Source organism: Gadus macrocephalus, chromosome 8 (genome assembly GCF_031168955.1).
Source record: "Gadus macrocephalus chromosome 8, ASM3116895v1".
NCBI lineage: Eukaryota > Metazoa > Chordata > Actinopteri > Gadiformes > Gadidae > Gadus > Gadus macrocephalus.
This window is the reverse complement of record NC_082389.1, coordinates 22,161,046-22,182,303: the sequence shown is the minus strand read 5'-3', so window position 1 is coordinate 22,182,303 and position 21,258 is coordinate 22,161,046. Positions and strand designations below refer to the sequence as shown.

Here is a 21,258-nt window from a genome sequence, read left to right as displayed (position 1 = left end):
GAGCGGAGCCCGATCAATGTACTCCTGCTGGACCCCAGTCAAAACGAACTAAGTCACCAGAGCACATTAAGACTCAAAAAGCCAAGGAAGTGTAAAACACAACAGCACAACAGCAATGATCAAGGGAGAAAAAAGTGAGTCTGTAAAGACTCCGGCTCTAATCCGTGCTTCATGGAACCCATGAAAAGGAAAAGAAAAACCAGAGCAACACGGTTTCCATTAGGTCCGCTTCCACCGGGGGCGGAGCTACGGAATCCGGCTCTCCAATAATGGGACTCTCTCGGCCGTTTCGTATTTGAAGAAAACGGCGGGAGTGCCACACTGGTAAACAAAACCACCAGACAATTGGCGAGCCAATAGAAAACCCCCTAGCCTGTTTTTCATTTGAAAAAAGGTGGAAGAGTAAGACTGGTAATCAAGTCCACCTCGCCAGCCGGCGAGAGGAAATCCAACCACGCCGCTTTAAAGAACATGTCTATATTCTTAAGCCGTAAAAGGGGTCCCGGACTCCAGCAGAGTTGCCGAGTGAGCCCCTGGACATGTCTAACATGTAAAAACGGACAAAGGGGCCGGGGGAAGACCATGACGCAGCCGCACAGATGTCTTCCACTGAAACGCCCTTGAGTAGAGCCGTTGAAGCGGCCACGCTCCATGTGGAGTGAGCTTTAACGCCCAACGGTGGCACCAAGCCCTGCCGAGAGTAGGCTAAGCAAACACCCTCACATACCCAGCGAGAAAACCACTGCTTAGAGAGAGCGCGGCCCCTGCTAGCGTCGCTATAACACACAAACAACTGTTGTGTGGAGCGGAACGCGGCCGAGCGATTCACGTACATAGCCAACGCCCGAACCGGGCACAGGAGATGCAACTCTGCCTCCGCCTCACTAGAATGAGGCGGGGGGTGAAAAGCCTTAAGCACAATATCCCTCGACCGAAAAGAACTATTAATGTTCTTCGGGAGGAACGCAGGATTAGGTCTGAGCAACGCGAAGGAGCTGTCCTCGTTTAGCAACAAGCAACTCGGGCTGACAGACAGAGCGGTTAGCTCACCGGCCCGCTTGGCAGAAACCAAGGCCAACAAGTGCGCCATCTTAAATGACAGGGCATCCAAAGGGGCCTGAGAAAGAGGCTCGAAAGGATCCCTGGACAATCCGCGCAACACGGTGGGGTCCCAGCGTGGTGTAAGCACGCGTGAAACAGGCCTAACCCGTCTAGCCCCACGCAATAATCTCTTGACCAGTGGATGGCTGAAGATCGGTCCACCATCACAGCCTGCCTGGCCAGCCGAAACGGCTGCCGCATAGACCTTGATAGTGGAGAAGGCCAAACCTTTTTCCAATAAGTTTTGCAGAAAACGAAAGCACGATTCCCACCTCGCATTGAGATGGGACAGAGTGGTTCGTCTCACACCAATTAGAGAAGGCGCACCACTTCGCCGCATAGAGGGAAGAAGTAGAAGGCGCACGAGCACTCTGAATAGTGTTGATAACCGTCTCAGGCAAACCTTTGCCCTGCAGGATCAACCTCTCAGGAGCCAAACCAACAGCCGTCCCGACACATCAAGCGGGTGGTGCACCGTCCCGTGGGCCTGTGAAAGCGCATCCGGCCTGAACGGTACTGGCCAAGGCGCCGACCGCGACAGCTCTGGAAACAACAGAGCTGAACGGTTCTCCGGGGCCACTAATATCAGGGACAGTCTCTCCTGTCTAACACGTTCCAGAAGAGGAAGGATCAGCTGGAGCGGGGGAAACGCATACAAGAGAGCCCGCGGCCAAGGTGTGTGTGCCAACGCATCTACCCCCAACGGGGGAAGATCCCGAGGGCTGAGGGAGAACCACCACCTGCAGTGCGTGTTCTCCCTGGACGCGAAGAGGTCCACCTGCGCTGTCCCGAACCTCTGCCAGATCAGTCTGACAATGTCGGGATGTAACCGCCACTCGTCTCGGCGGGGACCGCCTCGAGACATGGGGTCCGCCCCAAAGTTCTGGGCGCCCGCGATATGCAGGGCTCTCAGACTGAGGAGATACTGATGAGCCCAAAGCCAGAGCTCGACCGCCTTTCGGTGGAGAGCAGGGGAGCGGACTCCCCCCTGTCTGTTGATGTACGCCGCCGCCGACACGCTGTCTGTCCTGATCAGAACGTGGCGGCCGCGCACCAGGTGAAAGAAATGCAACAGCACTTTCCTCACAGCGTCGAGCTCCAACACATTTATGTGTGCTGTAGGGGGCGTGCACTGGTACTCGTACGCCATTCCCATAAAGGCAAAGCGGAGAAACTTCCTGTGCGCCTGCCGAACAGGGACGTGGAAGTAAGCATCCTTGAGATCAATGGATGTGAACCAATCGCCCTCTCTCACACCGGAACAACGCTCCGACAGTGAGCATTCTGAACTTCCTCGTGGCAACGAATCTGTTGAACACGCGAAGATCCAGAATAGGTCTCTTTTCCCTTGACTTCTTGGAAACCAGGAAGTAGCGGGAATAAAACCCTAGGTGAGACTCGTAGGGGGGAACGACAGTGATGGCCCCCTTTACCAAGAGACGTGCCACCTCTGCTGCTAGAGCCGTGCTCGCAGCCGGGTCCCGTAGCGTGGTCTCCACCAACCCCATAAAGGGTGGGGGACGACGCTTGAACTGTATGGGATGGCCCCATCTCAACGTGGTGTCCAACCACGATGACCAGCGAGCGTAGGAGACGTAACAGAACTAGCCACTGTAAAAACAACGAGCTGTCTAGACGTCGCGCTTGTGCCCGCTGAACAGGGAGCGAGCCGTCCGGCCGCAGCACCTGTGCGCATGCGCTGTCCGCAGGCTGTAGCCACAGCGCGCGGACCAGTCTCCTCACCTATAATGTGGGGAACCAGGAGACCGGTACAAGCGGCCGTATCCACGGGCTCGTGCAACGAGTCTCTGATCCGTCCACGAGGCTCCAAGGGACGCCGCTTCTTAGAAGCAGGTGAACCAGAGGCCATGTGAACACGCCGTCCGACCGCCACCCTACAGCCACCGGGCTGAGGGGGGGAAAGAGACAACATGGAGGAGCGCACCACAAGCGTAGGACGCAGGTGGCCTGAGGAATATCGCTCTTTAGGTACCATGTACTGCCGTTCGGCCGAACAGTCTTTACTTTTTTCTTTAATAGGGAAAGAAAAAGTAGGAGCAAGCGTCCGGAACTTCCCGGTCCGTGGCGCTGCTGCTCTCCCCGTGCGCGGCGGCTGCGGCTGCTGCTGCACCGGGGCTGCAGTCGGAGGCGGCCCCCTGGAACGCTGGGACCGGCCTAGATCCCGCTTCCTCCCAGCCTGCTGGCGGGAGGAGCCCGTGAGAATCGCCCCGAACCGGGAACGATTCTCACGGACTGACTGCTCACCTCGGAGAACCTGGGACCAAATAGGCCATCCGGCGCTAGTGGACCCTGGACGAGGCTGGCCCGCTCTCGTTCCGGCACCGCAGTGTGGGAGAGCCATATGACCCTTTGAATCATGGTAGCCCACGCCATATGCCGGCCGGCCGATACGGCTATCGGCTGGCATAGCTGGAGGATGGCGCTGGAAAAGCGGGAAACCGTCAGCCATCTCGCGGCTTCCTCCGGGCCGTAGGCCTCCCTGTCAGCCAACAAGGAGACCATGGCAGAGGAGAGCAGGGCGATGTTGTTGACCGCCGCCGCGGATTGAGAGGCACAAACGAACACCCTGTCCGTTAGGCCGACAATCGGCTTCTGGAGGCGGTCGGGGGGCAACAGCTTTTCGTTAGGGAGAGCCCAGAGAGAGAAGCGCTGCCAGGGGAGGCTCCAGGCGAGGGATCCCCCTCGCCTGAGTATCGGCCCACCCCTCCACGTTGGTGAAATCCGTGTAGGATCTTACCGGAGCCTTCAGGGTCGAAGGGTCCTCACCTGCAGCAATAAACAAGTGCTGCAAAGGCGGGAACAAGGGGCACTGGGTAACCCGCCGGGAAAAAGATGGGGTGCGAAAGCACTCGCCCTGCATATCGTCAGACACGCGGGCAACAGGCGGGGCCGGCATGGGAATCCCTTTGATGGCCGCCGCCTCACCCATGATCTCCCGGAAGAGATCGGTCATCCGGCGCGGACCCTCGTGTTGTATGACGGTGGCGGTTGTAACCCGAGAGCGGGAAAAACCGGACGCCGAGTCGCCGTCCAGGGAGGCGTCGATGATGCTATCGTCGACGAAAGGGCCGGCCCTGAACAGGTCGATGGCGTCAGCCAGTTCCACCGCAGGGGAAAAGAAGAGATGCCTGGAGAGGATCCCCTCTTCAGGCAGCTCCCGGCAGGCGACACAGGAGACGGGGGCCGCCATAGCAGCCGCGGCGTGGTCGGCGCCGAGGCACCGAAAGCACGCCAAGTGCCCGTCACCCGGTGCCAGGGAGGCGGGACAGGAGGCGCATAGGAGTCCTGAAAAGGACCTAGCTCCAGGAGCGCTCTCAGGTGGCCCTGAAAAGGGCCGTTTGTCCGCGGCCTCGCCCGAGCCGCTGCCACCGGCTTGGGAGATCCGTGTTGAAGTTCCTAATTTTCTTAATAGTAGTTCTCAATTTCTCGCTGATAAGCACAAATGCTGAAAGAAAAGGGAGGATGAGCGACGGTATACACCGCGTTATATAGACACGATACCATGGGAAATGTGGGCGGTGCCCACGCTGATGGGTGCATAGTTTGAATTTTCAGCGCGCGCAGGCGCGCGCACGGGACAAGCCCATAAGGCGAAGCCTAGACGGCGTAGCCTACATGAAATAGAACCTCAATTCAAATCTCCCAGTGTGTGTGGTCTATCTCCTACGCGGCGTGGCATTCCGGGGCCCTGACCCGCCTTACAGGAAGGAAGCTCTGGGGAACCGAGTCAGATGGATCTCAGATAGAGCCCGACCCATTATTTTTTGGGGGTTTGGGAAGATGTGAATGGCATCTTCACTCTTTTAAACCATGTTTTAAAAGATGCACATATTCCTGTCTGACTGTTAGCCGTAATAGTCTGCAGCTGTGGCTCATAGGCTAATTTAGCCACACCCATTCTGGTGCTCTTTAAGAGGGCCAGAGTTTTAGACTGGAGGGAGGCTTGAGTCGTGCAAGTGACTCGACGGTTGTGCTATTTGTTTTAAGTAAAAATATGCTTTTTAACAATAACCATGTGCATAGAGAAAACTCTTTTTCACATTTGGTGGCAGTGGTGGGATGATTCCTCTAGCCGAGTGGAGGGGACCCACATTTCGACATTGTTCAAGAAGCATCATGGTGGACCGCAGTGAAAGGTGAGCAGGTAGACGAATAGTCCTGCTAGGAGAGGAGATCACTGGTGGAGTTGAACTGCTGTCCTGTGGGGTTGGCCAAAGCCTGAAGGAGGAATAGCTCAGGAACTCCTTGTTGCTGACGTGAGCCATATGGGGAGCTATTGCCAAGCCTTAGCAGAACAGCAGTGGCGGAGGACATACTGTGAAGAGTGCAGTGTTTGGCCAAGAAGGAGTGATCTTGGAATGAAGATTGGCGGTCACCAGAGAGACTTTTTGAACTGTTTTTTTAACACAAATTACTTGCACAATATTTTACCTTTTTTATCTACTGCGCTTGAAACCGTGTTTGCAAGCTTAAAAGAGGGGGAAGGAAATGTGAAGAAGTGAATGGCATCTTCACTCTTTTAAACCATGTTTTAAAAGATGCACATATTCCTGTCTGACTGTTAGCCGTGATAGTCTGCAGCTGTGGCTCATAGGCTAATTTAGCCACACCCATTCTGGTGCTCTTTAAGAGGGCCAGAGTTTTAGACTTGAGGGAGGCTTGAGTCGTGCAAGTGACTCGACGGTTGTGCTATTTGTTTTAAGTAAAAATATGCTTTTTAACAACAACCATGTGCATAGAGAAAACTCTTTTTCACATTTGGTGGCAGTGGTGGGATGATTCCTCTAGCCGAGTGGAGGGGACCCACATTTCGACATTGTTCAAGGAGCATCATGGTGGACCGCAGTGAAAGGTGAGCAGGTAGACCAATAGTCCTGCTAGGAGAGGAGATCACTGGTGGAGTTGAACTGCTGTCCTGTGGGGTTGGCCAAAGCCTGAAGGAGGAATAGCTCAGGAACTCCTTGTTGCTGACGTGAGCCATATGGGGAGCTATTGCCAAGCCTTAGCAGAACAGCAGTGGCGGAGGACATACTGTGAAGAGTGCAGTGTTTGGCCAAGAAGGAGTGATCTTGGAATGAAGATTGGCGGTCACCAGAGAGACTTTTTGAACTGTTTTTTTAACACAAATTACTTGCACAATATTTTACCTTTTTTATCTACTGCGCTTGAAACCGTGTTTGCAAGCTTAAAAGAGGGGGAAGGAAATGTGAAGAAGTGAATGGCATCTTCACTCTTTTAAACCATGTTTTAAAAGATGCACATATTCCTGTCTGGCTGTTAGCCGTAATAGTCTGCAGCTGTGGCTCATAGGCTAATTGAGCCACACCCATTCTGGTGCTCCTTAAGAGGGCCAGAGTTTTAGACTGGAGGGAGGCTTGAGTTGTGCAAGTGACTCGACGGTTGTGCTATTTGTTTTAAGTAAAAATATGCTTTTTAACAACAACCATGTGCGTCGAGAAAACTCTTTTTCACAGGGTTATTGTGTTTTTTTTCAAAGGACTGTGAGTCTCATATCTTAAGTTTGTATTTTTATATATTTTATTTATCAGAACGGGTATGTGTTTGTGTGTGTGTGTGTGACTGACGTCAGCGAGTGAGTGGATGTGCGAGGAGAGCAAGCGATAGTGTGCGTGTCAGTTAAGTGAAGTAGTGAATGAATCCGGTTGTGATAATAGAAGAATAGAAGGATAAAGCACCCAGCCTGTCAAGAATTGGTGGCCTCTACATTGTCAGTCAAAGTGAAGCCTTGGCCCCCGAGAGAGCGTCGGCCCTGGAGGGAACGTCTCCCCTATGCTCCTCGACTACGGTCTGGGAGCCGACAGCCGGAAAAGTGTAACACTAACCATCTCATAGTTCGAGGTGGAGCGCAAGAGGGTAAGTGTGCTCCAATAGTGCAAGTTAAAAATAAAGCACATCAATTTGAATGATTTTAGCTTGTGCCCGCCCCGGGTGCGGGCGGGGGCAGGTCTCAAACAATGGACCGGTGCAGGACTCTGGCCTAGGCTATTTTAAATAAACAAAATATCGGAAAGCAGAGTTGGTGTGGCCGCATCTGGGTGCGTTGGTTGGGTCCACACAAGAAAGTATCTCTAAAGGAATTGTAGCCCAAACAGTCGAATGGTAGTTCCATAGATTTGGTAGGTCAGATGGTTTTCCATGTCAGCTGAGCTACGATGCTGTCCATGATGCTGACATGGCAAATGCGGCCCAACCAACTCTGCTTTCCGATATTTTGTTTATTTCCAATAGCCTAGGCCAGAGACTTGCACAGGTCAATTTTTTGAGACCCGCACCCGCAAAGTCCAGCACCAGATCCGCCCCGTCACCCGTGATAATGTCAAAATGAAACCCACACCTGCCCGGACCCATTATTATTTGGCCCATTACCCGACCCGTGCCTGTGATAAATCACACACAAGCTAAAATCATTCAAATGAATGTGCTTTATTTTTATCTCGCACTATTGGAGCACGTATACCCTCTTACGCTCCGCCTCTACAAGGGAGACGTTCCCTCCAGGGCCGATGCTCTCTCGGGGGCAACACCCGTCACTTTGACCGACAGAGGGTCTGCTTATAGGTCGGAATGTAGCGGCCACCAATTCTTTACGTGCTGGGTACTTTATTCTTATACGCAACCGGACTCGTTCATTACTTCCCTAAACCGACACGCACACTACCGCACGCTCTCCTCGCTCGTCCACTCACTCGCTGACGTCACACACATAGTCTACAAAGATTTCCTTTGGTTGACTACAGACCTAGCAATTGGGTAGGATGGAAAAATAAATGGTCTTGCCAGCCTGTGGATATGGAGGCGTTGACATGCAGTCTATTTTCTCCATCCCTTCCTCCTCTTCCTTCTACCACCCAGTTTGAGAGGGAGATTGCATCTTTTAGCTGTTGCTGGCTGCTGCTGCACAACATTGACGAGTCATTCACAAAGACAAGGTTTGAATGAATATCATCAGGGTAACAGCTCGGGTGGAGATTGACATGCAAGCGCGTGTAGTGTACGTGTCAGGGCCTAAGGATTTGAACCCCCCCCCCCCCCCCCCCCCTTTATCTAGAACCAAGATTTCTAGGAAGAGGCTGTGTGTTAATATTCCCACAGATGCAGTAAATCAACCCCTTCACTCCTGCTAGGTGTGGGGGTGTGTGTGTGTGTGTGTGGTATCTGCAATAGGCCACACTAGGCCTCTGGGGGTCTAGGTGTTCCAGAAGCAGTGGTGGGGCGGGGTTATATCCTCGGGCGTAGAACAGTGTTCTCATGGCCAGTAAGCCTCTTAGCTCAAGGCATGGGAAGAGCCTGAGATCCAGCTCTCACCAATGGAGTCACCTGTCAACACCAACCCAAAGCTACGTCTCCCCTGTCGCTCAAATAATGCAAAAAATAATCAGTCCTTTTGATCTGTCGTCTGTGGAGTCACGATGTGTAAGACCCAGCCTCACCCAGTTAGTAGGCGGGACACTTTCAGAACTCCTGGTAATGTCCACTGTGGCTGTGTTTTAAGCTACAAGCTAGTTGATTTACATATTGCAACATTAATTACATTATTGTTTATTTAACATTGTATTACAATTGTTATTTGTACTTTCTAAAATATTTTGTCTGTGAATCATTCAAAGTCTTCCAGCGCTCTTATGAAGAGTGTCAACTTTCCCTCATCTCAGAGCTAGGGTTGTATGGAAGTAAATGTCATCGTTTTTTGAAAATTTAAGCAATTGAATTTTAAGCGCTGAATATTTATACATTGAAATAAATTATCTGAATTTTTTGCCTCTGAATTTAACTCTTTCCATTTGAAACAAATATTTTTCACCATGTTCACAAATTCAAAATCTAATATTCTACATAGAAAAATTCTATATGCAAAACTCAGATGCAAAATTCGATGTATAAAATTAAACATAAATATTTTCAACGTCCCCAAATTAAACATGCCAATTCAGCTGCAAAATTCTATGTATGAAACTCTGTGTTAACATTCCGGGGCCCCAAGGAAGAGCCATCAATCCTAGATGCTAGATTGTGGTCAAGCAAGGAGAGCGAGCAGGAATAAAATAGTTGGATACCCGTCCGACTCTGATGCATGAAGGCATGTGTACAAAACAGGTTTTAGACATGTCCAACGGCAACGGCTGTTACACCGAATTCCGCTGTTGCACATTTTCTGCAACATGCACGGGTTTCAAGCGTAGACAGGCATTAAGTCGTTCACGTACAGAAACATGCATGAGCTTAAAACGTTACGTTTGTTTCAGCATCGATCACTCGGAATGGGGGCAGTCGTTGCGTGACACCGGGCAATAGCACGTTGAGTGGCTCAAGTGAAACGGTTGATATGCCTCTGTGGTGGTATAATGAGCGTGCAGAGCCAACAGTATTGCACACTGAGTGTGGGCAATACTGTCGGCTCTCGTTACAGTGGACAGCAGGCTTCAGCATCACATCAAATGTAGGCAAAGGGACCTCGGATCCCCAAATTTGTGCCCTAATAAATTGGTCTCTTAACACACTACAATTACCCTTAAGCTGCATGCAAATCCACCAATGTCTCTGCAATCACACACTCTCTTCACATACAGACATTAGTTCATCGTTCATTTCATAAACTGCACAAAAGAAAAATGGTGTGCATTATAACGAAAACATAAATAAAACCTAAGATCCCCCCCCCCCCCTCACCTTGTTAATAAATGTGCTTAATAAATACATTTGATTTGATTAGCATTTTACAGACCCGTACAATGGATAGGGCATGTATTACTCCGAGTCCTTACCCTTTGGTCTTGTACCCCCTTCCGGGTACCTGCACCGTGCCTCACTGCCAGGAGTCTCCTTAAGGCCAAGCGGAGGGGCTGAAGCTATAGTCTAGTCTTGTGTTTAGTGGCTGTGGACTAGGTGTGAAGGGAGTTGGGGGACTTTTCTACCGATTTAATTCTTCTCTTGCTGGTTTCTTCTAATTGCCTTCTCTATTTTAAAGGCACACGATCCTCTGCTCAGGATGTCTCTTTGACCCAGCTAACACACACGCACACAGAGTTGACATCCCTGGCAAAGAATGTAATTCCTAATTTAATCGGTAATAATTGAATATAATCTGTAAGCGACTATAAATCCTTTGTGGTGAAATAAGGTCACTCTCCAGGCGCGATAAAGTGTTCACGTGGGAAAAAAGGGCTATTATTATTTGAGACAGTTGCCTGATTGTTAATTGATCAGTTCTGTCTAATGACCAGTGTTGTGGTAACAAAAGCTCAGCTCATGTTAAATCTATATTCCTGTGAGAAGTTTGACGAAGATGGGGTTGAATAAGGAATTAATAATAATTAAAATGTATAATTTTTCCAGAAGTGCTCTCAACATGCACCACACGTCCCCCATCACCGCATCAACTCCAATCACTTGCTTCCACCTCTCATTCATTCATTCTCTCCCCCCCCCTCCTCTCTTTCCCTCCTTCTTTCCTCTCCTTAATCTGGTGGCACAGGAACCCATCCAAGGCCTTCTACCAGGCCTTCCAGCCTGGGAGCAGGTTAAGGAACTCAAAGACCCCCAGTGATAGGTATGGTACCGGACTGGTTTGCACTGGACCCTCCTGCTGCGTGTGTGCGCTCGTGCGACTGCGTGCATGCGTGCGTGCGTGCAGTGTTTGGAAGTGGAGAGCTTCGCTTTTTTGGCCATGTGCAGTGATGGACTCTAGGGAACCCAAAGCCTGGCCGCCAGGGAGCTTTGGGTAAAAGACTCTGTTGATCTCAATCTCTCTCTCTCTCTGTCTCTCTGTCTCTGGCTCTGTCTCTCTGTCTCTCTCGTTTTTACTCTCTCTGATAACCTGTCTCTAGGGATTTTTACAGTGCCAAGCTGGCTCGGTCGCAGCTTGGCAGACCCTGCAATTTCACTGTCTTGCCTTTGTAAAACAGAGAGGGTAAAATCCCCCTTCGTCAAGGAGCCGGCTTTCATGGTTCACTGGAGAGAGCAGACCTCTTTAGAATAATTTGCATACTCTAAATGTTTTTATTTTTTCATGATTCAAGACACTTGCATGCAAGAATGAGTATACATCTGAGTGTAGGCTACAAACGCTATTAACTATTTACAAGTGCAAAAACGCCAACATAATCTATATTGTGCTGACCACATGTTTTTTATCCCGACAAAAGCCTCCTAAGGAAAGTTCCTCTGGTACTTTCTCGTAGATCGCACCATCTTTCCCCGTCTGCGTTAAATGCAATTGCATCACCTTCTCTCCCATGATAGTCAGCATCTCGCGGTTTTCACCGTCACTCCAGTTAGAACTTTTCATGTTTATCGCTGCGTTTTCTCTACAACAGAGCAACACCTCTACCCAGGTCCCGCCCCTGGAACTGCGAAGCTGTCTAATCGCATTTAAATCAAAATTAAACCGCCAATATGTAGGGTCTGAGAGGGTAAATTGGGGTGCAAAATCAGAACGGTATATTACCTCGGGTCAGTGTAAACGCGTGGACCATGGTGTAAAAAAGGCAGGCATATTTGGCATTGTAAAAACGTTTGCTCTCTCTCGCTCTCTCCCTATAACATGTCTGTCTTAACCTGCTCACCACCCAGCTTAAATTGCTTTTAGGATTTTTAAGATTTATTCAGGAAATAATTAGACCAATTTTATAGCAGTAAGAGGAAGCATGAGGAGGAGGGAACAGTTGTTGACGGGGGGCGAGACGTGACCTAGCGTCATATGGCCACTGAGCGCATTGTGGGGCTCCTGCCACTAGGGAGTGGTAGAAGAATAAGAAAATAATACTATATATATATATATATATATATATATATATATATATATATTATTTATTTTCATTCCCATGGGCCCCCCTCTGCCTTGGGCCCCCTCAAGCCTGTCCACCTTACACCCCCAGTCCGGCGGACCTGCCTGTGTGAAAGCTACTACCCTAATCAATTTAAAGATAGTATTTTTTGTGATTTGGTTTGAAAAATAAGATTGTGAATATGTGGTTGACTGGCTTTGTGTGCTGCTCTCCTCCTCATCAGATCGTGCAGTGAGAGGGGGCTGCTCATTTAATACAGGCTAGTGTTTATCAGAATAGCTGGCTTTAAACGGCGGATCACCAATTGTTCTAATTAAGCAGCGTTTCAGCCTCCTATAAGTGCTGCTGATACACTGTGTGGTGCGCTCACACTAAGACCCCAACAACACATTAAGGCCTTGTTCTGGTGAACACTGAACACCTTTATCCACTCTGATCTACGGTGAACCTGGGGTGAGTTGATAATCCAGGGTGGCTTTATTATGGCACAATGGAACAAAGATACAAATGCTACAGCTGTACAGATTCACTTCCTGTTTTGGAAGTATTTCCGTTTGCCATGAGCTGTTGTTCTTTCTCTCTTGCCATGGTTGCATAGTGGGAGTATAACTGTCCGTCATCAGGGCATTGTGGTCCTGGTAGTTCAGTCGGTCAGTTTCTTGTTGTTGACCTTTTGGTGTACTCTGTACAGACGGATCACTCTCCACGCTGCCTTGTGTTGGATTCCCAGTTTGATCCTCGTTAAAGGAGGTCCCCTTAGTTATTGCATTGAATCCAGTTGTGGTGCAATTTCTTTATTAATCTTTGTTCTGTAAGCATCACTTATGCTGTGAAAGTCATTGACCACCAAATGGATAATTTCTGATTAGGCCTAAAAAAAAAAAAAAGTTTGGTTCCTGTTGGTTGTCAGTTGAGGTCATGGGTAGGTAGGGAATTTATTTTATTTTTTTATTTTATTTTTTCCAGCGGCAGCGAATGATAGGTAGGTTGTTTTCATTTAAAAACGAGAAAATTCGCTCATCCTTGTACAGAATGAAGAGGTGCTGTACCAAAACGTGATTATAGTTTGCATAAAAAAAATAAACATTTTTTATTTTTTTTATTTTTTTAAAGCTCATAAAATTATTTGGGTCGCACATAAATTGACAGGGTCGGTCGGAAACCGGAACCAAACAAAAAAATTTTTTAGGCCTTATCACTGTTAAAGTTTGTAATGTGCCCAGTCCCTTCTGTGATCCCAAAGATGTGGCTGCCCTCTCCTCATGAGTTTGTTTTTGTCAAGTGGCAGTGCGTGAGAGAGAGGAAGATCCCTTTGTTATTACCTCAGAGACTTCATGCCTCACTAGACTTGTGTTTGGAAGGGTTGCCAGAGGCTGCTTCATGATAGCATGTGCTCCTTTGACTGTAGAACTGGACCACTTATTGGCCTTTATGTGAAGAGTTGGGCTTACACCTTTTGCACAAGGTCAACTTTACAGAGCGCTTAACCATCCCTTAGCCCTTACTACCTGTGGTTGGTAGAAGCAGTGAGGCTTTGCATTGCACAGGTAATCCCCTGGAGCTCGCTCTATCTTGGGTTTTTGTATACATTGGCTGCTTGAGCTTAGTTTAAATGTATGGAGCCATGAAGTCCATGAGAACGGGACATGAAAACGCCATCAAGTTCTACCCCCTGGCTTATCGACCCCAAGCACCATGTGATGTGTGGATCAATGGCTGATGCACTTGCTGTTGCCTACTTAAAGGTCCCATGACATGCTACTTTATGGATGGTGCTTAGCAAGCGCTCCTGCGTGCTTGCGCAATAGTCCCTACACAAGCTCTCATTCCACAACGTACAAGACAGACGCTGGTAGCGTGAAGCCGTTTCTGCAATCAGACATTGCTTCCGCAGGCATTTTGAAAGCCAGTCCTTACAACAAAATGCCAGTGGAGGAACGAGATGACAAACGTTGTCACTGTTTACCTGTCTAAGGACCTGGTTCCCTTTCAAAATGTCGATAGAAAGGGCTTTAAAGAGATGGTCAAAACACTCGATCCCAGGTACGCGTTACATGCCCGCACACACTTCAGCCAAATTGAGATGCCAAAACTATACGGCAAGGTCCGCAAGCAAGTGGAGAAACAAATCCATACTATTAAACATTAGTGTTTTTCAGAGATGGAAGTAACTTGAGAAAAGGTTAAAAAAAAAAAAATGCGGTTTTGCTACCTTTCCAGTATTTTACCCCTTCAGAGGCATTTATATCGAAATTAGAAGATAAAATTAACATACCGTGGTATAATACCATTACCGTCTATTCCTCAAATCATACCGTGATATACATTTTAGTCCATACCGTACAGCCCTAGTCTCCCGCCGGATCCTCGCCGCCTCGGCAGCGGTCAGTGCTTAGGCACCACCGCCTCCTGCAGCGACGAGGCGGTGGTCCCTCGGCAGCGGCAAGCGGGGCTACAGTGGGAGACATTCGCAGCCAACAATCCCTTTCTCCTCCATGTCGTGGTTCATATACTTCAGGGAGTAAAAGCCAAAGTTCCTTTCCCCCCAATATTATGAATCACAAATGACTTTGTCAGGTTCTCCGACGTCTCTGGTTCTTCCACTTCCACATCAATCTGAAGTAGACTGAACAAGCAGCTGCTTGCTGCCCGCTGCCCGCTGCTGGCTGCCCGCTGCCGGGTGGTGGTGCTTCACGGCAGTGGTGCCTCGCGGCAACCGGCGGTAGGCAACATGTTGCAGTTCATGTACTTCAGGGAGCCAAAGCCAAAGTTCCTTTCCCCCTAATTCCTTCTCAACCATGGCTGAGATAACCCCAACTACCGTCTCGTTGTGGAAATACAAGAAGAACCGACATGTTATGCGCAATAACACCAACAGCAAACACTTGCGTTACAGTGTGTGTAATCACACACACACACACACACACATGTGGCGCTCGCACGGTCGTGTCTCATTGGCGGGCCAAATTCTCTGGGCCGGCAAGGCAGAGAAAGGGGAGGAGCTTAGATCCTTTGTGACGACATATGGGACCACATTCCAAATCAGCTCGCTTGAGCCTCCGTTTTTTTAAAAGGCGAGCAGAACACCTATTGCTCGTTTTACACCAAACGCAAGTTTTAGCCACTGGGGGACCATAGGCAGGCTAAGGGAACTCATATTTATGTTAGAAAACCTCATAAAGTGGGATTTTCATGCCATGGGACCTTTTAACCCGTCAGCCTCGGTGTATAGCGGCTATCCACTTTTAGACTTCCTGTTCGTCAGCACTGTTTTAAGTATTTTATTTCTTTATTTCTAACACTTCTGGCCTCCCTATGCGCTCTTGGAGGTGGTCAGTGTCCTCCCAAGTCACCCTGATGTAATGCATCATGCATCATGCTCATCCCATTCATTCTGACTCGTGGGATGTGTTTAAACTGCCAGACATCGCCAAAGTCTTGGCTCAGGGTACCTTGAAAAATGGGAAACACATGCGTTATTAAGGTGTTATTGTTGCGTCTGCTTGTTACGCGCGTTGCCATAGCGACGAAACCGTCCCCCGGACCGTCACATGTTCTCTTGATGCAGATCGCATGAGGGTGTTCCTCGGTCTGTTTTGTCTCCCTGTGGTTCTTTCCAGTTGAAACCCACCTCCAATGCAGGTCCACTGTAAGTCCATGTTCTTTTTAAACATACAAGAAGTTTGAAGCCTATTTTCATGAGATTTGAATACTTGAAAATACATAGGATTTTTTACAAAGGTTGTAAAGAAGGTGGTGACTTATTTAGATATAATATGCAGATTATATAAAGATGGTTAGATGAATAGATATTAATCGTGGTTAATCAATGCATGCTGTTTTATTTATATTCGAACAACCTAACAATTTTCTTTAAACTCCTGTGGCCTATAAATAATCCCCCTCAAGTAGCCAACCTACTCCTGACGGCCCATATACCTGGACCCTGACCAAGGGGTTCTCGGTTACTGGGTCCAGGCCAGGGGGCTGTCCCATGCATTTTAAGCGCCGCCACGTGAGGTCAGGATCATAAATCCAATCGCACCGGTGTGTATTTAGACTATTGGGGTCAGGGAAGTGTGAGGTGTGTGTGCGCCTCTCTATGCTGGTCTAACGCTGTGTGTGCCACCATCACTACAGAACATGTGTCTGTCTCTCTGGGGGTCAGCCGGCCTATCTGAGTGCAGGTCGTCTGTTGCTCCTTCAAGCCATCTTTAATCTGCCCATGTAAACAAAACAGACCAGACCCAGCTTCCATCGCACTGTCCTCCTGACCCACACTCCTTATCTTGCTTCTTGTTTGTCAAATATGAGTGTTGATTTAAAACATGTGCACTGAGTACCTCATTCATGGATTTACTAAGTAAAAATGACGACCCAAACGTTAACTGCTTAGGTGTAAAGACCATGCATCAAAGATTAATTTGGAAAAAGTAGTTTGTATCCTCGCCATCTTCACTACATCATCTGTTTTACTGTAGCCATTGCTTTGGTTATAAATATTTTTTAGATCCTCAAAGCCCATCAAACTACCAGTTAGTCCTTTGAGATCATTGTAGCAGACATTTTTGTCCCAAGCAACTTGGAAGTGAGCATATGTAGATGGTTGGGGCTAGGGCTACTTCCTCAAGGATGCCTACAGTTGGACTATAGTAGATTTAATGGTTGAAAACCAGAACCCTCATCTTTGAGTCCAACACCCCCCTCGCCGTGGTCCGGCAGCCCAGCGCTGACCGTTGTCTTGAGTCGATGACACAACAAACAAAGAATTGTATATTCTAGCCTACCATAAAATCGGATTGATTAGTTTCATTTGGGTTGTTTCAGACGGATAGCGACAAGCCTGTTGTCAGCGATAGGATGATATGGTTCGATACGGCCCGCTTCATTTGAACTGGTGGTGGAAACGCAGCACGGCTCTGCATGGCCAGCAGTGCTGCTGGCCATGCATGGTAAACCCCATTTATCCCGCAGAGTCTGGTTTGGAAACTAGAGCTAGGTTTGCGAATTAACAATAGCTGCAGTCAAGAGGCGGCAAAAAAGAATGGAATTCATTTAGTGAATAACATTTGGAAGGGGGGGATATCAGGACATGCAAACCGTGCAGAGCTAGTGGCTTTATCAAGAGGTTTTCTCAAGTTGAGGTTAGAGGACTGTGGCCCAGTTGGAGGGCTGAGGTTCTGATTCCCCCCAGGAGAATACTCGAGTGAACCCACCTGGCTGCCACACACGCCTCGTCTCTCACTGCGGGGGGGGGGCCACCTGTTGTCATCATTACGTCAGTCCCGACATCATTAACCTGAGGCTCACCATCACTGCAGCCAGCATACATGGAGGAATCAGGACGAGGGGATTATGATTCTGTAATGAAATTGGAATTATTATGCACTGTGCGTTGAATAGGTACTGATCGGCGTGGATTATCAGGGTTTTATACCCTTTTTTTGTTTCTAGAATATAACAAAAAAAACACGATTCAAATAAATGTGTACAGCCCTGCGGCAGAACTCTTCTGCAACATACTTGATGGACCTCGTCTTGGTCGTAGAACTATCTCTTTAAGGTATGTGTTTGTGGGGGGGGGGGGGGAACGATCGGGATAACGTGGCAGTGACGCTGCCGTGTGAAGTTTTAACTCATGACCAGTCACAGGCCTTCAAGGCAGTGTGACTATAAGGAGAGAATGAGGGCACATGTTTGTTCTGAATGAGGGAAGTGCTCCTCCTCCTGTCAGCGGACCTCCGAGAGGTCTACTACTGCCGGCTCCTCTTTCAGCTGCTAAATGTGTCTCTCGTTGCCCCTCCCCTTGAGCGTGTCTCAGGCGGGTTGAGGTTCACGGTCGATGCGCCACACTGCTGACAGAGCTCTGCCGTCCTTTAGCCACAGAGCTCTGCCTCCTGTATCCACAGAGCTCTGCCTCCTGTATCCACAGAGCTCTGCCTCCTGTATTCACAGAGCTCTGCCTCCTGTATCCACAGAGCTCTGCCTCCTGTATTCACAGTGCTCTGCCTCCTGTATTCACAGAGCTCTGCCTCCTGTATTCACAGACCTCTGCCTCCTGTATTCACAGAGCTCTGCCTCCTGTATCCACAGAGCTCTGCCTCCTGTATTCACATTCTTTCTCCTGTATTTACAGAGCTCTGCCTCCTGTATTCACAGAGCTCTACGTAGTGTGCCAGTGCCTGTGCAATATTCTGTACTGGCTCTCTGAGTCTATTGCATGTAAATAACTTCTTAGCAGATTCAAAGGCATCTGACCACATCTCAGCATCAAATTCAACCCCAATATCCATCTCCCATAATTCCCTAATTCAGTAGGCATTTACACGGTTAAAGGGACACTGTAATATTTCTATATGTCATTTATTACCTCAAATCAACGTATTCATTCATAAATAAGTCCTCATTGGTGTAAAATTATCTCTGCCAAAAATCTCACTTATCCTCCTGAGTGAAGAATAATTAATATGTAGTTACATAGGACGGGTAAGCTTCATGGAGGCTTCTATGTTCTTCCGGACTATGAACTGCCGAGAGGGACAAAAAGCACTACGTGGTACAGGAAATGCAAACGCGTTTTCACTCTGAGCCAGCGTGAATGATGATTGAAATACTTCACTATCTTACTCGAGGAATAATTACTCATACATCATTAGTTTACACAATGATTCAATGCAGTTTGATATTTGTTTGAAATAACAAACCTCATCGTCACTCGAATGACTCGATTAGGTAGTATTGGATGTCATGACACAGCTTCTTGGCACATACTGCCCACCGTAGTTTTTGAACAAGCTAGCACTATTAGTTTGAATGCAATATACAAGTGTACCACTAGATAGGAGTATTTTTTACAGTGTCCCTTTAAAAAAAGAAGTCTTTCATTCAAAAAGGAGATGATTTTTTTTATTGTTTTAGGTAGCTGAATTAAAATTGAGAAGGAAGCTTTCAATTGGACTTTTTAATGGTTGATCTGTTGCGAGTATAAAATCAGATTTAACAAAATGCCTCACCTAAAAAAAACAAAAGTGGCCGTTTTAAGGTATTCTGTATTTAGACTGAAGTTGTGCGAATGAGATATAATTATGACTTTCAAACAAGTTTTTTTTTCCTACACCAGGAGGGAAGACTTCATTTTGTGTTAATGGTTGTTGCGTTGATGAGGGGTTTACCCATTAAAGTCTGCTGTCCAGTGGATAAAGAGAGTGGCTGTCTTGTAGGCATATTCAGGAGAAACCTCTCCGGCTGACGTGTTTAGTAATATCACGCCATATCTTAAGATATTATAGGATTGTTTTTAACCCCTGCTGGCACGTTAACCATTTTAATTGAAGTAAGGCTGAAAAGGGAGAAGGGGGCACAACACCATGCATCTACGAGGGGCTCTGTATGAAGTAGAAAATTGCTTGAGCCAGCCTGAAATTATCCAAGAATGACAGGCCCAGTTGTAATACAGAAAATTGGGAAATGCTTGACCACCATTTTCTAGCCTGGCTCCGCCCGCCTAAGTACTTCCACAAAATGTTTATTTCCCTTCAGTACTACGTCTGGGTCTGCGGTTAGTGCGGTATATTCTTGGGTTTTCTCCGTCCAAATTTTGTGCGTCCAATCAGCTAACAGAGGGAGTGGCTGAGAACAATTACGTTAAAGTCAGCTCTTGTTGACGGAGTGTGTTTACTTGATTCCCGGCCAAACGTTAGCGATTGGTTATGGCAGATCCAGAGTGGCACCGGGCAGATTCAATAGTTTTAAACATCACCAGACACCCGCCTTCAAGTGAGTTAACGCGTTTGTCAATTGAGTGGGTCAAGACTCTCTGTGCAAATGAAATGAATTATGAGAGTCTGGTAGGACCAGGCTAACCCTTATCTATTGGTAATTGCAAAGTTGTCATCTTTAACCTAGATTTCTTTCCATGCCATAGGAATCTTTCAATATCCAAAATGGTTGTTCTATTGATTTTAAGTGGTCTGGGAAGTACATTCATCTTAATCAAGCTAAGTCTACCCATCCATGATGGAGGGAGATCAAACCACCTGTTAAGGTCATATTTAACTGCTGTCAGAATTGGTGTTAGATTCAGTTTATACAACTCTTCAATATTTGCAGATACTCTGATTCCCAGGTAAGTAAGGCCTGAAGTTGACCATCTGAAGGGGAAATTGACAAGAGCCGCCCGGTCCCCAAAAACACCCAGGGGCAAGGCCTCCGACTTGTTATGATTAATTTTGTACCCTGAAATCATTCCAAATTGACTGATAATAGATAATAAAACAGGTATAGATCCCTCTGGATTGGTAATAAACAGTAATATATCATCGGCATAGAGGGAAATTCTGTACTCGGTGTCTCCTTATATGACCCTCGACGATCCTTGGTGTTTCCTAGTCTCTGTGAGAGGTTCGAGCGCAAGCGCAAATAATAGAGGGAAGAGGGGACAGCCTTGACGTGTACCTCTACCCATGGGGAAGATGTGAGACATTGATCCATTAACCAGGACCCTCGCAGCTGGAGAGCTGTATAGAAGTTGAACCCACTCTGTGAAACCAGAGCCCAACCCAAACCTATCGAGGACATCTAAAAGATACTCCCACTCCACCCGATCAAATGCTCTCTCAGCATCCAATGGGACAAATAGGACCCTATTATTTGTGCTTTGTGAGAATTGTATTGTAAACAATGTTAACAATCCCTCTAAAAGAATATCCCTCTTGTGATATTAATTGTCTTTATTTTTTCCACAGTGCCTCTGGAACCAGTGTAGTTGCCATCGACAACAAGATTGAACAGGCGATGGTGAGTAATGCATGAACAGCTTCTTTATCTGATCATGAACCACTTCTTTCATGTCTGCTATAATCGGCTCCTCGAACTTCAGCCGGCACCATGCAGTCACCTTCACGAGCCGTTGATTTAGTTTTAAACCATTAAATTACGTCTGAAGATGATAATAAAACAGATTTAAATATTTAAAGGTAAACTTCAGGGTTTAAGGGTTTAATGCGGAAAACTATTTGAGAAATTGGGCCAGTATTGAACAAGATTGCTGCAGTCGTAATCCACGAAAATCGGCTGAGATGTAATCCCTTTCAGCAATAGGTACCGTCAATGTGTGTCTTCTTAAGGTGCTTGTTTTTGCCACTGACTGGGTGAGAGTATATTATAACATGAAAAGAATACCTACTTAGAAATACAACTTTTTTCTTTCCAATCGGTTTGATGTGTTTGTTATTGAGCTCAAGGAGAATCTCTCAACGTCTCGTATGGAGAGACCCGTTCCCCATGAAGCAGGATTGTAACAAAACAATGAACATGTACATCTTATATGTAT

The 21,258-nt window shown here is 47.6% G+C and overlaps 1 protein-coding gene across 2 annotated transcripts in view; it reads left to right on the top strand.

Moving 5' to 3' along the window:
• The window catches only part of tsc22d2 (TSC22 domain family 2), a 37,716-nt gene that overhangs the window by 13,766 nt on the left and 2,692 nt on the right, over positions 1-21,258 (top strand). Inside the window, exons 2-3 of one of the 2 annotated variants that reach the window (XM_060059894.1) lie at positions 10,616-10,690; positions 20,672-20,723. In XM_060059894.1, coding sequence (XP_059915877.1) covers positions 10,616-10,690; positions 20,672-20,723 — 127 coding nt within the window. The remainder of the gene's footprint in view (positions 1-10,615; positions 10,691-20,671; positions 20,724-21,258) is intronic. The other variant, XM_060059895.1, reaches the window with a different exon arrangement.